At 42.4% G+C, this 16,266-nt stretch overlaps 1 protein-coding gene across 1 annotated transcript in view; it reads right to left on the reverse strand.

The window, feature by feature from the left end:
• The window catches only part of LOC138295562 (atrial natriuretic peptide receptor 1-like), a 219,037-nt gene that overhangs the window by 111,079 nt on the left and 91,692 nt on the right, over positions 1–16,266 (reverse strand). Inside the window, exon 7 of the mRNA XM_069233935.1 lies at positions 4,929–5,027. Within this exon, the coding sequence (XP_069090036.1) occupies positions 4,929–5,027 (99 nt within the window). The remainder of the gene's footprint in view (positions 1–4,928; positions 5,028–16,266) is intronic.

Here is a 16,266-nt window from a genome sequence, read left to right on the forward strand (position 1 = left end):
TAACTACCTAGTGGCGACCACCACTAAGTAATACATCTATATTGGCAGCAGCACGTGGTGGGGATTTAACAAAAAAAATTAAAAAACACTTGCCTGCATCATCACCGCTGCTGCCACTATCGCACCACTCCTCTGATGCAGGCTGCAGATACGGGCTGCAAACACACAAAGGGGGTGATTCAGACCTTGGCGGACGGCGGAGGCCGTCCGCCAAGGTTCCGCCGCCGAATGACCGCACCGCGGTCAAAAGACCGCAGCGGCCATTCAGACATTTCCGCTGGGCCGGCGGGCGCTCTCCAAAAGAGCGCCCGCCGGCCCAGCAGAAATGCCCCTGCAACGAGGACGCCGGCTCAGAATTGAGCCGGCGTAGTTGCAGGGGTGCAACGGGTGCAGTTGCACCCGTCGCGTATTTCAGTGTCTGCAAAGCAGACACTGAAATACTTTGCGGGGCCCTCTTACGGGGGCCCCTGCAGTGCCCATGCCATTGGCATGGGCACTGCAGGGGCCCCCAGGGGCCCCGCGGCACCCCCTACCGCCATCCTGTTCATGGCGGGTTTCCCGCCATGAACAGGATGGCGGTAGGGGGTGTCTGAATCCCCATGGCGGCGGAGCGCGCTCCGCCGCCATGGAGGATTCATTGGGGCAGCGGTAAACCGGCGGGAGACCGCCGGTTTACCCTTTCTGACCGCGGCGGTTAATGCCCTCGGGAGCACCGCCAGCCTGTTGGCGGTGCTCCCGTGGTCGGTGACCCTGGCGGTCACCGGCCGCCAGGGTCAGAATGACCCCCAAAGTGTGTGGGGTGGTGTAGAGGAGAACAAGTCTCCTATGGCCTGTTCAATGTACGCTGGTTAAGCAATTGCTGTAGTGAACGTGGACGTATGGGTGTGACGAGTGGCCAGACCTATGAGGGAGTTCCCTTTACGGACTAGGTGGTCTCACACACATTATAGTGTCATGCTTCATCATATGACCACCTAGCTACAGGCTCCCAGCCAGCCCTGCGGCCAATCCTGGTGCTGCTCAGAGCAGCATTAGGATTGGCTGGAAGTGCCCAGCCAGGGCGCTCCCAGGCAGACTGGGAGCCTGTGCCTGCTCTCTCCAGCCCGGCAACACAGTGCCAGACTGGAGAGAGCACAGTGCACATATGTGTTTGGCTAGCCCGAGACGGCCGGCCTAACAGACATGCGCACTGAGGGAGTGCTGTGCTCTCCCCCTCAGTGCTCTTCACAGCCTGTGGCCCCACCCCTTTTACTACAAAACGATAATAATCATAGTTTATTATAGTTTTGTAGTAAAAGGTTTGCAGCTGCTGCTGCTGCTGGCGAGGGGGAGACTGTATCTGTGTGTGTGTGTGTGTGTATGTATATATATATATATATATATATATATATATATATACATATACATACATTTATATTTATTAATTATGTAGAAAAAGTGAACACAAGCTAAGGATAGAATAAATGTATTTCTATCTTTTTTTAAATAAATTAAGTTATATTAATTTTCATATCTAAAAAGATATCAATATGTTTTATGATAAACTAATAATTACGTTTTTTTATTTACATATAATTATGTGAACTTTGAATTAAACCTATCAATGCATTTAAAAAGTTAAAATAAAGCTAAAACAAATTCATTTAAAATTAGTTCCAATTTGCTTTTATTTTAAATCAATGTCTCCATTATACGCTATTAAAGGATGTTGCAGTAAAAGTAGTTAGCCATGAGTGGTGCTGAATTTACTACAGAACTGAGCTGGAGTAGATTTACTATTTTGAACATGTTTTGGATGTAGGAACTATCAAAGTGCACTTTGAGAATAGCATTGGGCTTACTATTTTGTGGATGGGTGTATGTCCCCTACCTTAACCATTCTACAGACCTCTCCTTCCTAGGAGTAACTGTATATGTACACCTACGTGTAAGGAGAGCTCAGTAAGGGCAGAGTCTTGTACACATAAAAGATAGGAAAGATGAAGGCACAGACTAGTGAACAGGATTTTGTAGTACTTTACTAGTACTAGTGTAGTCCTACTAAAGTACTTCAAATAGCACTTTGTGATTAGGCCCCCTACTGCTGTTTAGGGACCTTTTTGGCTAAGATTACTTTAGAAGGGTAGTTTGTGATGAACAATGGGCTTACTGTCCTTAGCTCTCCTTAAATCCTTCCCTACTACTCTGTAATTCCCTACCATTTTGTCATAATTATTCTTCATTTTCAATCCAATTCCTGAGTCGCCCCACATTTACTATTACGTAGCAAACATACATGTGTGTGGATCTCCCCATTAAGAAGACAGCAGAGTTGATAATGGATATTTCTACCCATAGGTGAATGAATTGCAGTTTGTAGTAAGTAGGTAGCACTATTGTAGTACTACCCCCACACACTACAAAATGCAGTTTGTGAATAAACCCCTAAAAGTTTTAGTTGTTCTAGTTGATTTTATATTTAGATTTTTTACAGTGATAAAATCGTTATACTAGTTTGGAAAAGTGATACACACATACGAAAAAAAATGTTCCTAATTCAATATAACATTCCATTATGTGATGCTATTTAGGCCCTCAGCATCGGTGTTCTAAAAAAAAAACCTGGTCTGCTCATTAGGTGGGTGTATTCAGGCTACTTCTTGTGCCCGTATGCCTGGTCTTAGTTGTTCTGTGTTAAAAGTTTTGTTGTAAATCTGAATGAAGAACTCAAAAAGGGTCAACAGTTTGTGAATCAGCCCCTTTATCAGTACAGCCTCAGCAGAACATGCTGGACCTACCCTTTAATAGTACTTGCTTACTTCATTATCATGTGAATGATGAGCTACAGAAGGTGAAGCATGAAGCCAATACCCCAGCTGGCTCCTCTGTCAAAAACTCTTGCCCTCGTGGCCTGAACCCCTGAGTGCCATCAGATCAATGACAGATGCGAGTCCTAATTAGGGCAGGTGACTATTGCTGGACTGCCTCATGTGGCCCATCCGGGAAGGAAAACAGTAAAATAACTAGGGGTGGGTGAAACATTACACTCCACCTGTGGATTTTGTGGAGTTTTGGCCACTGAGCATTCCACTCGAAGCATGGAGCTGGGTTAATGCTCTGTCAACTGCTGCGTGGCAGTGTTTTTTCTCATGCGTGGCTAATCAATATTAGGTTGGTGAGCACTAGCGAGAATTTGTGTCCCTTAGCATGATTTTCGGGTGCTACAATGCCTCCCGATGAGATTTCTCAACACGGGCAGTCACCGCAGGCTACGACTGCTCGCTTTGAGAAAGCTGCTGCTTGGGGAGGTAATCTATTTGAGTGACAGAAGGAAGCAGTGCCCTCTGGTATGCCACGTGGTGCCATTTGTGCTGATTTTACAGTGTGGAAGATGCTCCCAGTGTGAAAAATCAGCACAAGCAGGATGACATGCCCGAATTCTGCCCGCTCGTGGAACTCTGCAAAATCTTGTTGAGTTTTTATGTAATTCTGCAGAATTCCATGCAGTGAAGCTCCATGAGTTCCGTCCACCCCTAAAATGAATCCTGATTCACAGGGAGAAAACTCCTTTTACATCAGTGACATTTCTATTTTGTTCCAGAGAATAAAACCCCTGCTTTGGGATTTCAGTTTTCAGGACAAAAACAAAAGATGTGCAGGCCACATCAACAAGCTGGCCCTATCAGAACTCACTTGTGCCTAAAGTGTAACTGCTGCATCGAGAGATACACTTTAGGCAAAGGCATGGATCTCTTGATTAGGTGAGCAGCCCTTCACCAGGCAGTGTGGCAGGATGTCTGCCAAACTCAAAATTGATATTTTAAATGCCATATATGGATTGTCATGAGGCATTTGTTTTTGGATTTGTTCATGCATTTCAGTTTTGCACACATTTTTTATGCTGTTTAGTTTATGTTAGTAAATATAATGCACAGTATAATGTATGAAAGCCAGCTTCCATTTTGTATTCATATTTCAATAATGTTGCTAAAAAGCCTTTAATACCTATAGGCATACATTCATTTAGTTTTGCAGTCAACGGCTTGCATGCTCTGACCGTTCCTACATTGATTTATTATCCTCTCTATGAGTTGATAGCTGCCTGTCGATTAGATGTCCACCAATGAGATTTAAGCTATAAGAAATGTGGCCTTCAAATTTATTTTCAGCCCTTACCAGGAGTCCAAGACAATATGCTAATGTTTTCTTTTGCACTTTCTTTTGATCACATCCTTGCAACTTGTTGATTGCCTGCCTTCAACCAGCTCCCCACATGTAGCAGCTGCCTTGTGGACGGCCCATCATTAAGCTTTAGAGTAAACAGGCAATCAGCCATTAAACCCCTGATATCCAATCCTTCTCATATAAAAATCATTGTTGTTTTTATCGAAAGTCTATTGATGAGATCCCCATCAATGAGCATATATGGCCTCCTGAAAGGTCTGTAACCCCACCTCTTTTGATAACCAATGACATTCAAGCTTTTTAAGTGATATATTTCTTGTTTGTTCTTTTTGCTAGCCTGCTCTGGGATGCTAACCAATAATGCACAAACTGTCTAATTTAAACACTATTGTCATTTTTGAAAGCTGTTCTGGCCTCCTGATGAAAAGCTTATGTATATGTACATGATGAAGCTGTTGATCATATCAATACAGAAGGATTTCTACAAATGTGTCCTGCCTCCCACATAGCATACGAAGGCGCAGACGGCAAAAAGAAAGAAGGATTATCTACACACATGAAGGTGTTACATCTCGGAGCAGAGAATTATTGAACTCTGAAGATGAGCTGCTGTAGCTCAGGACTACACAACACTGAAGAGAAGGGTCAAAGGTAAGATGACCTCAGAGTAGGCACTTAACCCACTGTGTTTTTTAGGTCCAGAACATTTTAGTACACCGATAAACCATGATTTTTTTGTTTATTCTGTCACACACCAACCTTACCTTCGCTTGTTGATTCCATTCTTGATGCTGTATTCACAGTGTCTCCGAATAGACAATAGCGCGGCATTTTAGTCCCAACCACTCCAGCCACAACTGGTCCTGTTAAAGGAGAACATGTGAAAAAGTACATGATCAATATTGGATGAAGGTTGTTGACAGTGTTATCAAAAAGAACTGGTAACATTGATTAAGACCCATTAAAATGTATGAAAAATGAGTTTTCTAAAGTAGGGTAGCTTTCATTGACATCGAGCCAGCAAAAAGAATGGCACTAGTTTAAGTATGCTGAGGGGTTGAGAGACTTGGATTGTGCCCCAAATGTTAAAGAAGAAGCAAGAATAAGTAAGTCACCAAAGAAGTACCATGTGAATAGACAGGTGCAAAGCTGTAGCCTGGACTCTTTAATATGGTCACAAAACTCAAGTAGAGTCCTATTCCAACCAGTTGAGAATAAACCTGCATACAATGATAGTCAGATCTTGTTTTGGATGAATTGCATTAGTGTCACTGAGAAGAAAAGTTTTTGGTACACCTTGTTTATTACAGTGCATGTTATATACTACATTATGTGAACATTATTTACAGGACTCTGAAATAAATCATTTAGGTACTACATGAGCATCAATCAATAATTATGCTTTTTGCTTACAGGTTGTTTCAATTTTTGAATGAGTATGGTCATGTTTACAACCAAAAACAATTGACAACAGCTTCAACTACCCCTTGATTAATTTAACATTTTTATAAACTGAGAGAATCATTTACATAAACAAGCAAAACAACAACATGCAGTCTTGAAAGATGACAGCTTTACTAGGCCAACTCAGAGTTTTGGTTGCTAGTTTTGAGATTGCCAGGGCATTATCTCAAGCAGTTATAGTATATCTCAAACGGATCTTTGTGTCCAAGAGAATCTAATTATATCCTTGCTGTATGCAAAATGTAAACAATTGTTTGTTAAAGATTGGATTGGTAAGGTGAAAATTAATTTCTCTTTGATCCACTCAATTAAATTGCATTTTGAAGTGTGTGAAAGGGAAGGGCATGTTTCTTAAGAAAAGGAGAATAAGAAACATTCAGATCAATTAATTACTGATGGATCGAGGAAATGATAGATACACTTTCTTTTAGTAAAGAATACTTACAGACAATTACACATCCTCAATATCTATTCTCAGACAACCCCCAACCTTCTGTCATTAATATAAAGGATAAACAAAAATGGACCCATGCCCTTGTTCCTAGGATCTGCAGTGGGAACAGGAGCTGATACAGCATATAGAGTGGCAGAGAAAGGGGGCATGGTGGAAGTCATTGTTAAACCCCCAGTGTGTCTTACCATTCCTGATGCATCCCTTTGCAGAGCCCAGGGGACAAATTCATTAAGTTTGATAAACACAGCTATCTTGTTTTTGCAACTATTTTTAGGTCTCACTTATCAACAGTTTTAACTGTCTATTGTTGAAGTACCTGTCCACAATACCAACACTTAGGGTGGTCTTTGGGTCAGCCCAATGCTCATTATTGGTTGTCTTTCCTGCCTCATTATTGATTGGCTTTCTTATCTATTTCATTTGCTTGTTCTTATTTGATAGCTTTCCTTCCGGGTCTTGTGTTTCCTATTCCCCTAGTGCAAAGCGCCTTTACCATTCTTTTGAATTATATTCTTCCACTGTTTGCATTCAGGGTTCTAGATTGTCCATTGTTTCCCTCATTATGGGCTTAATTTCGATTTCGGTGGACGGGAAAGCCCGTCCACTGAAATTCCGAAGAGGAGGTTGCTGCCATTGTGGCTGCCTCCCCGTCAGGCCCATTACGAGTTTCCGTGGGGTCAGAGGGCTGAACTTGAGTTTCCACCAGCTGTCCTAGCAGGGAAACAGCTTACAGCATTGTCTCCGGCTTGTAACTGGCCGGCGGCAATGCTGTAGTGCATAGGGTGCACCAGTAGCCATCGCAATGTTCACTGGTGCTACCACCATGAAATCCCTGGCGGAGAACAAGAGCATAATCCCCAGGGCAGCGCTGCTTGCAGCACTGCCCTGGTGGATTAGGACCACCTGGACTGCTAGCCTGGCAGGATACAGAATCCTGGTGGTGCTGGCAGTCCGACTGCAGCATGACCACCGCAGTCATAATGTGGAAGTTGGACCTCTGCTTTGGCAGTGGTCTGACTGCCACCACACCCCCAACCACAAACCTAAGCTGTTTTGTTTCTTATACCATTCTGATGGAGGTTTTTATTCAAGTAGAGGTTTTTTCCTCTGCTTCTGTGGCTCTTGTTGGAAGAACGCTATGGAATCCTTAGTGTTACGTAGCACTGTAGTTACATGAAGGAGTTGCTTGTTCCACCAACATACGCTGTGATATAAGTGAGACAATTGTGTCCAATCCTTTGAAGAAATGCTTAACCCCCACTGCTTTTGTAAACTTCCATCTGTTTTTCTGCAACCCGCAATAGTCATCTTCATGTAATCCCATATACAGTGAATGGACTCAGCTGCCCATGTTATGGGAGAACCCACCATGTTTTGGAATGTAAGCTCCTTGAACTGAAATTTACTTAAGTTCTTATTACCCTTAAGGTCAGAGTAATTAAAACGAGTTCAATGTTTCCAAAGGAGTGATAGGTTAGTGGTGGTGATGTTGGTGCACCATCTAGTCTTGTCAGGATTAAAAGCAACATGTGTGGTTACAGATCCTAGCACAAGACCACTCAATTATGACTTCTCTTCTATACTGTCAAAATCTAGCAACAAACAAATAAACAATACGCTGGACATGGTTGAAAGTAAAAAAAAAAAAAAAAACATATGCAGCGTGAGTCAGCACTTTAGTAAGCCAGTGACCTCATTATAGGACATTGTTGTAAAGTAGACTCGTGGGCAGCTTCATGAGTTATTTCTAGGTTTTATTCAGTGCAAAGGTCATGTGACTTCCCTCCTTGCCAGTTTCTCACAACTGACAAGGAATCAAAAGTCTCCGCTCACCTAACGACCAAACCATGACAACAGAATTTTTTATTGACAGAGCTGCCTAGTGTTCATTCTCGCGCTAACACATTAGTAGCAAATTACAAACATGTCAATAGCAAATTACAACATATCTTTCCCTTTTCACTCTAAAAAATATATGAATCATTAAAATGAAAACATTAAACAAATTAAATCAGGGATTGTGACGCAAATGTGACTGATCTCTCATCTGTACCATGAATCTGTGACAACACTACACCAACACCTGTGGTACTGGCATCCACTGTGACAACTGTTTTTATTTTTTAAGCCAAATGGAACTAGGATGCCCACTTCACATATATCTTCCTTTATAGACTCAAAGCTTTGTTCTTGTGGTGTGCCCCATACAAAGCTTACTCCTTTCTTCAACACTTCAGTGTTTGGTGCAAAATTCTCTATGAATTTGGAATAGTACTCAACCAAACCCAAAAAAGATTTCAACTGGTCTTTGTTCTCAGGCGGTGGTACCAACTTGATACCGTTCAATACGTCTCTCTTGGGTTTGACTCCATCCTGTGACAATGTGTGACCCAAATACTCCACCTCCCTAGATAGGAATCCACATTTCTCCTTTCTTAAAGTTAAACCTGACTTCAAAATTGTATCTAAAACCAGTTTCAACATCAAATTGTGATTTTCCACTGTGTCTCCAATAACTAAGGTATCATCCTGAAAGTAGATGACATTTTGAATCCCCTTAAACAAATCATTCATTACTCTCTGGAAGACACTTGCCACCAAACATAGTCCAAATGGCATCCTAATAAATTGAAATGTGCCTTCCATAGTTATAAATGTAGTCAATGCCTTAGATTCGGGATGTAACTTTATTTGATGGTAGGCATGCTTTAAGTCTAGTTTCGAAAAAACCTTTCTTCTTTTCAACATCAAAACAAGTTAATTGATGTTTGGAAGAGGAAAGCTGCCCATTACCACATTTTTATTAAGGCTTCTCAAGTCAACACAGAATCTAAGCCTGCCATCAGCTTTCCTACTAATTAACACTGGAGATACCCAATTTGATGCTTCCACTGGTTCTATCACAACACTATTCAACATCTCATCTATCAATTTGTTAACTTGTTCTCTGGCCAAGATTGGTACTCTCCTAACTTTGTGCTGCACTGGAATTGCACCTTCCTTCACTTTAATCCTATGACAATAACCCCTCCATTGACCCATTCCTTTTCGGAAGACGTCATTTGCATCCCTGAGAATGTCTTCCAAGGTTACTTCCTCAACTACTAATATTTGAGTGCATGCTTGGGGATTAATAACGATGTGTAGATCATACTGATGGATCCGTCCTAGGATCAGTGGACCTGATTCTGCTACATAAACCTTTCCTTTCGTACTCCTTCCTACAAATTCAATTTCTGCAATCATGTACCCCATGATGTCTATCTTTTCTCCCTGGTACCCACCAAGGTTTTATATCTTTGGGCAACAGTCTAACTTCTGGCCATTCTGACATGAATAGATTCCTCAGAACAATTGTATATAGAGACCCAGATTCACCCATTAACTCGATAGGTCTTCCACAAACCATAAATTCAGCCTTTGGTCTTTGTTCTCTTGACCTAGGCATTTCCTTATCTTCAATAGACAGAATTCTGTCGACTTCTTCATTTTGATTATTTTGGTTATCTTCTCCATCTTCCTCCGACAGGGCTTCTATGCTCCTTTCACTTGAATTTCGAAACATCCTAGCAAAATGTCCCTTCACTCCACATTATTTACACACTTTCCCTATTGTAAAGCAATACTTCGCTTCAGACAAATGGTTGTAACTTCCACATCTCATACATCATTTACTTGTAGATTTGTTTGTTGCTTCCCTCGCTGATTTGTTATTGATATACTTTGCCTTTCTCATGCTGGATGCATCGTAGCTTTTGTCTACTGCTGCTACTTCATCTCTTTTTTTCCCATCACTTTCATGCAATATTCTGTCTCTTCAACGACCTTTGCTATTTCAATAGCATCTTTCAACGTGGGATTCCTCACTGCCCACAGCCTCTCCTGCATTTTTTTACTTCTGCATTGAACAATTAATTGATCTTGTATCATCTCATCAGCCATTTGCCCAAATTGGCACTTCACCGACAGTTCCCTCAATCTTGAGATAACATTATCAACAGATTTTCCTTCCCTCTGACGCAGAGTATAAAATTTGTGCCGCCTCATAACTACATTTTGAGTTCTTGCAAACTTCAATTCTATTCTTTTCCGAGCATCCAGATACACACCTCTGTTTGCTTCTTCCCCTTAAACAGGTGGTAGATCCGGTAAGTATTTAGAAATATGCTGTCCCTCCTTTCCTAGAGCATTTAATAATATTGATTTTTTTCCTGCTTGGATGAAATCTTTGACCATCCAATGCCTCCCGATAGTTGTCAAACATGTCTAGCCACTCCTCCCATTCTACTAGTGGTTCTCCTGGTTGTGTGAAGAAAGGAGGAGTTGCTGCAATAGATGGAAGATCCATTTTTAAGTACAGTATTTTATATAAAATATGAAAGAAAAAAAATCACATATACAGTGACCACATGATGCTTAAGAGACTGTATCTGTCAGTCCTTCCTCGATTTGACCTTATAAGGGTTTTTCCTCTAATGCTAAAACACAGTCCTTCCTTGATTTCAACCTATTTTAACAAGCGTATGCTGCACCGACAAGAAATATCCAAAGAGAACTGACCAACGATCAGGGCGTCGGGAGCATTGCTAAAAGTGGGTAAAAATAACACTTGTATTGTACTGTGCTTCTGTTAGGTTATCAATTTCACAGTTTTTGGCCCTCCAGGACCGACCGGTATAAAGTTGTGCTGCGTAAACAGTGTCTCATGCTCACCAGCATCGTTTGGCTCACACCTGTGCATTGCCCATCTTCGTACATAGTTCACAGCGCTGAAACGCAGCTTCTCGTCAGAAATTTAATCACACCGTCTGCTCCTACCTGGAGTTTGAGAATCGAGTGTTTGCTGATTTCAAAGAAGAGATGCTCTCATTTTGCAGTGCACACGTGTAGTTCAGTCACGCTGGGGCCGTGCTAAGGAACCAGCAACTCGTTGCCATAAATATGTTGTGAAGTAGACACCGAGGCAGCTTCTTTAAGTTATTTCCAGGTTTTAGTCAGTGCAAAGGTCAGCGTGACTTCCCTCCTTGCCAGTTCCTCACAACTGTCAAGGAATCGAAAGTCTCCGCTCACCTAACAAGCAAACCATGACAGAGAGGGCCATATTTATACTTTTCGACGCACAACTGCGCCAACGCAGTTGTGCGTCAAAAAATCTAACGCCGGCTAACGCCATTCTGAAGCGCCATGCGGGCACCGTATTTATTCAATGACGTTAGCCGGCGTTAGCCGGCGGAGCTGCCTGGTGTGCGGTAAAAAAAATTACGTACACCAGGCAGCGCCGGCGTAGGGGAATATGGAGCTTGGGCGCCAAAAAATAGGGCAAGTCAGGCTGAGGCAAAATTTTCGCCTCAACCCGATTTGCGCCATTTTTTTTTACTCCCAACCCCCATTTAAATTACTCCTGTCTTAGCAAAGACAGGAGTCATGCCCCCTTGCCCAATGGCCATGCCCAGGGGACTTCTGTCCCCTGGGCATGGTCATTGGGCATAGTGGCATGTAGGGGGGCACAAATCAGGCCCCCCTATGCCACCCAAAAAAAAAAATAATTACTTACCTGAACTTACCTTATGTTCCCTGGGATGGGTCCCTCCATCCTTAGGTGTCCTCCTGGGGTGGGCAAGGGTGACAGGGGGTGTCCCTGGGGGCATGGGAGGGCACCTCTGGGCTCCTTCCGAGCCCACAGGTCCCTTAACGCCTGCCCTGACCAGGCGCTAAAAAATGACACAAAAGCGGCTGGACGTCATTTTTTTTGACCCGCCCACTCCCGGGCGTCAGTTTTGTCTGGGAGTGTAAATACGGCGCACATGCCTCGGAGTCAATTTTTTAGACGGGAACGCCTACCTTGCATATCATTAACGCAAAGTAGGTGTCCACGCTAAAAAATGCCGCAAACTCCATGGACTTTGGCGCTAGACGCGTCTAACGCCAGAGTATAAATATGGAGTTCGTTTTGCGTCGAATTTGCGTTAAAAAAAACGGCGCAAATCCGGCGCAAACGGAGTATAAATATGGCCCAGAATGTTTTATCGACAGAGCTGCCTAATGCTCGGTCTCGCGCTAACACATTAGTAGAGAATTACAAACATGTCAATAGCAAATTACAACAGACATCAACCATTAGTTGGTCAATACCACAACCATCACTGCTGATTATCAATCCTCCTCTTCTTTTCTACTCTGCCAGACAAGTAATCTCGTTTTCTCTCCACAATTTTGTTTATGCCCATGTGCTCGCCTTTTATGGTGAAGCCTCTTCCCTTATTTAATAAAGATTTGTTTAATGTATATTTTATGCTTGCTATGCTATTTTAGAGTGCCAAACTGACCGTGTGAGTGTGTGTGTGTGTGTGTGTGTGTGCTCTGTTTCTGTGAGGCCAGCATTTCTCTCTTTTATTTACAGCAGGTACCCCTACCTCCCTTGACTGTCCTGTCAAGCGCAAGTGTTACTTTGTATCACACGTCCTGACAGATACTTTCACACTTCATTTCCCTCAGCAAATATTTGTCTCCTTTGCTGCCACTTCGATGAGAAACTTTGTTTCAATTTCAGCAACAATTTTGTCTCCTTGGTTGCCGCTGGATTTGAAACTTCGTTTCACTTGTCTACTGCTACAGAACTGATTGTATTTACATTCTGTTCAGTTCACTCTTGTGCTTCTTTAGGTAGGCTAGTATAACCATTAAACCTTTTTTGACTGTGTATAGTAATTTTTTTACATAGATTGTTTTTCTATTAATAAATTGGAGATGTAAAAGTAGACATCATGCAGCTTTGAAGTGAGTAATTTGTACTTTATATTTAACTAATAGCACGAGTAACCTGAACAACTTCACAGTACAACACTTCCCATTGCCCAAAAATAAATAAATGTATGAATACAAACCCATTATAAAATCATTGTAATTTGCAGGCAAGACTTCAAATCTTCTCACCACTTTACACTACTTAACCAAAACGAATGAGGTGGACACGTTTGAGGAGAGTGTCCAAAAATGTCTGAACTGATGCTCCAAGACAACTTTGTAATGATTTCTTTCTCTCAGGATTATACTTTCTTGTATCAATCACAATAAGATAGTTTTCAAAGTTCCTGAATCAAGCACTCCATTTCAGCACTGGCTTCCCTGAACCTTGTAAGGAGTCATGAGGCTGTGCATTGAATTACTGTGAAGCCCTTTTCACAACTTCAGTATAAATAGCAGAAGAAAGTCTCAAGCCTTTTTGACATCACTTTGCACTCTTTTAAACTGGTTAGAGAAGTAAACAATGTGTAGTTGTACATAAATGTCAACTTCTATTTATAAGTCTCATCACTGACCTAAAATAGAGAAAAACCTTTTGTCCAACAATCTCAAAGAAACTTTTAATATTGCTGTACACAAATTTATAGAATTTGATCATGAATAATTTTGATGTGATTTATGTTAAAATTAATGTTTCCTTGTTTGGTGCCCATTTAGTTAGAGAGGCTACAGCATCCAATGTATTGCAGCAGATCAACTAGAGAACATTCTTAAAGCAGCAGACTTTTCAAGAGAATCTACCTTTAGAACCTTTTATTACAAACCAATCAATCATGTGCCTCTTTAAGATTATCATAATCGAAGATCTGGTCTTGTAATAAAATAGAAAATCTCCCCCACTAAATTGGTAGGTGGTTTGATTTCTATTAAAGATGCAAAGGCGAAGATTTTCCCTCCCACTGGTTCCATGTGTAGGAATTTCTCTTTTTCTTTCACTTTAACTTGGATATATGTTTCAACTGCAGAAGATGTTCTGTCTGTTGGCATCAGGTTGCTGATTGGTTGCAGAGCCAGATAGTCGATTTCATGGTTTTCATCAAAACTACACCTTTATTTAAATGATCTTTGGCTCACCAGGAAGAGGATGATTGCTTCTCTGCAGAGATGGTTATACTATAAAATGTTTTCTGATTGGTTGTCCTATTGTGAGGTAATTGGAATTCTAGAGCACTGACTTCCGACTACTGATGGTACAGTGCTTTTTCATTCCTCCATGTTCTGTGTATTGCTTATTTCCTTGCTGCAGGAATTTCAAGAGTAGTGAAGATGAGTCATTCATTACCTTTGCATCTATGGTCCGTATTTATACTTTTTTAGTGCCGCATTTGCGTGATTTTTTTACGCAAAAGCTGCGCAAACGTACAAAATACAATTGTATTTCGTAAGTTTGTGCCACTTTTGCGTCAAAAAGTGGCGCAAACGCGGGGCTAAAAAAGTATAAATACTGGCCTATGTCTTTAATAGAATCCAAACCTCCTGTCACTTTAGTAGGATACATTTTCTTTTGCGTGCACATTTCTTCAGGATTTAGGGGGTCATTCTGAGCTTGGCGGGCGGCGGGAGCCGCCCGCCAAGCGGGAACCGCCAGAATACCGCTGCGCGGTCAAAAGACCGCTGCGGTTATTCTGAGTTTCCCGCGGGGCTGGCGGGCGACCGCCAGAAGGCCGCCCGTCAGCCCAGCGGGACCCCCCTTCCATGAGGATGCCGGCTCCGAATGGAGCCGGCGGAGTGGAAGGGGTGCGACGGGTGCAGTTGCACCCGTCGCGATTTTCAGTGTCTGCTTGGCAGACACTGAAAATCTTGGTGGGGCCCTGTTAGGGGGCCCCTGCAGTGCCCATGCCAGTGGCATGGGCACTGCAGGGGCCCCCAGGGGCCACGCGACACCCGTTACCGCCAGCCAGGTTCTGGCGGTCAAAACCGCCAGAGCCAGGCTGGCGGTAAGGGGGTCGGAATCCCCATGGCGGCGCTGCCTGCAGCGCCGCCATGGAGGATTCCCCAGGGCAGCGGGAAACCGGCGAGACACTGCCGGTTTTCCGTTTCTGACCGCGGCTGTACCGCCGCGGTCAGAATGCCCATGGATGCACCCCCAGCCTGTTGGCGGTGCATCCGCGGTCGTTGGCCCTGGCGGTAGTCTACCGCCAGGGTCAGAATGACCCCCTTAGTGTCTTGTTTATCTTAACAGTATGGGAATGTATGTGTGTTTTTATTATTGAATGTCAGCCCCAGCTGAAGTTTTTTGTGATGCCATCAATGAATATTGGAACTGGTGCTCTGGTGAAGGACAATATGATTCAGTTGAGGGGTGAGAGAGAGTTGAAGTTAGGTGCTGATGAGGGCATTGATGAAGGCTAGAAGCAGCAAACTTGATGCTATTGACTCTCAGAAGGCCTTCATACAGCTAGTGACTGGGTAGCTCATAATGTAGAGAGTTACTCGAGGTCTCTCTAAGGTTTATCCCATGAGACTCCTCCTATGCCTGAAAGCATAAACTGTGTTTCAGTGCTCCCCCACCTCAATTGGAGTGTTACAGGTTGAGAGTTTAGTCAGTTTGTAAACAGTGCCCATGAGATCTATAAAAATTCAATTTTTATTAGTGGTGAAGAAATGCAATTATTTCCCATTTCTGATTGTTACAAACAAGTCAGATAGGAATATGAGATAGAGTAGAATGAATCTACTGCTTGAGATGTGCTTGAAAATAGCCACAAAAAATAATGCAACGCCTACCACAAAATGGAGGTAGGAGAATATATGTAGCTTCTTGAGAATAAGGTGCACCCTATAAATAAGCAATACAATCACTTTAGAATATGCACTGAAGTCAATAGGAAGACATTTAGATGGTCTGACTGAAGGATTTTCATCACAAGTTCTCATGAAAGAGTATTGCTGCATACATATGGTGGAGTACTAACCGTGCACTTCCAGTGACATTTAATTTCCAGTTTTTCTATTTCATTTTAATGCCAACTCAGACTGGATTGTTAGTATCAATTGTCATCATTTGCCTTAATTGGTAATATGCCTGTAAAGGGTTCAGGATGACTATATCCTGAATAACTATGCAAAAAGAAACAATGCCAGAGTCTTTGATCCTTGTATGATGCAGTTGTGTGTTTAAAGATTTAAATAAACAATAGAAGGCTTTGCATCCACTTCATCTGCTCACAGTGTTTTGAAAGCACTCTAATATATTTATTGCAATGATAGTTTGTAGAGTGTATGATTACAGATTTCAAGTGAAGGTTATTGTTGTAATAAAAGGGTTTAGGTCAACTTAACCTCAGGGAAACTAAGCATGAGTCCCCATCACCTGTTTTCACCTTAAATTGCCTTTGGGTAAAATGGTAAAGTCTTCCAATGTCAAGGGCTTCTGGCAT

This window comes from Pleurodeles waltl, chromosome 1_2 (genome assembly GCF_031143425.1).
Source record: "Pleurodeles waltl isolate 20211129_DDA chromosome 1_2, aPleWal1.hap1.20221129, whole genome shotgun sequence".
NCBI classification, from domain to species: Eukaryota; Metazoa; Chordata; class Amphibia; order Caudata; family Salamandridae; genus Pleurodeles; species Pleurodeles waltl.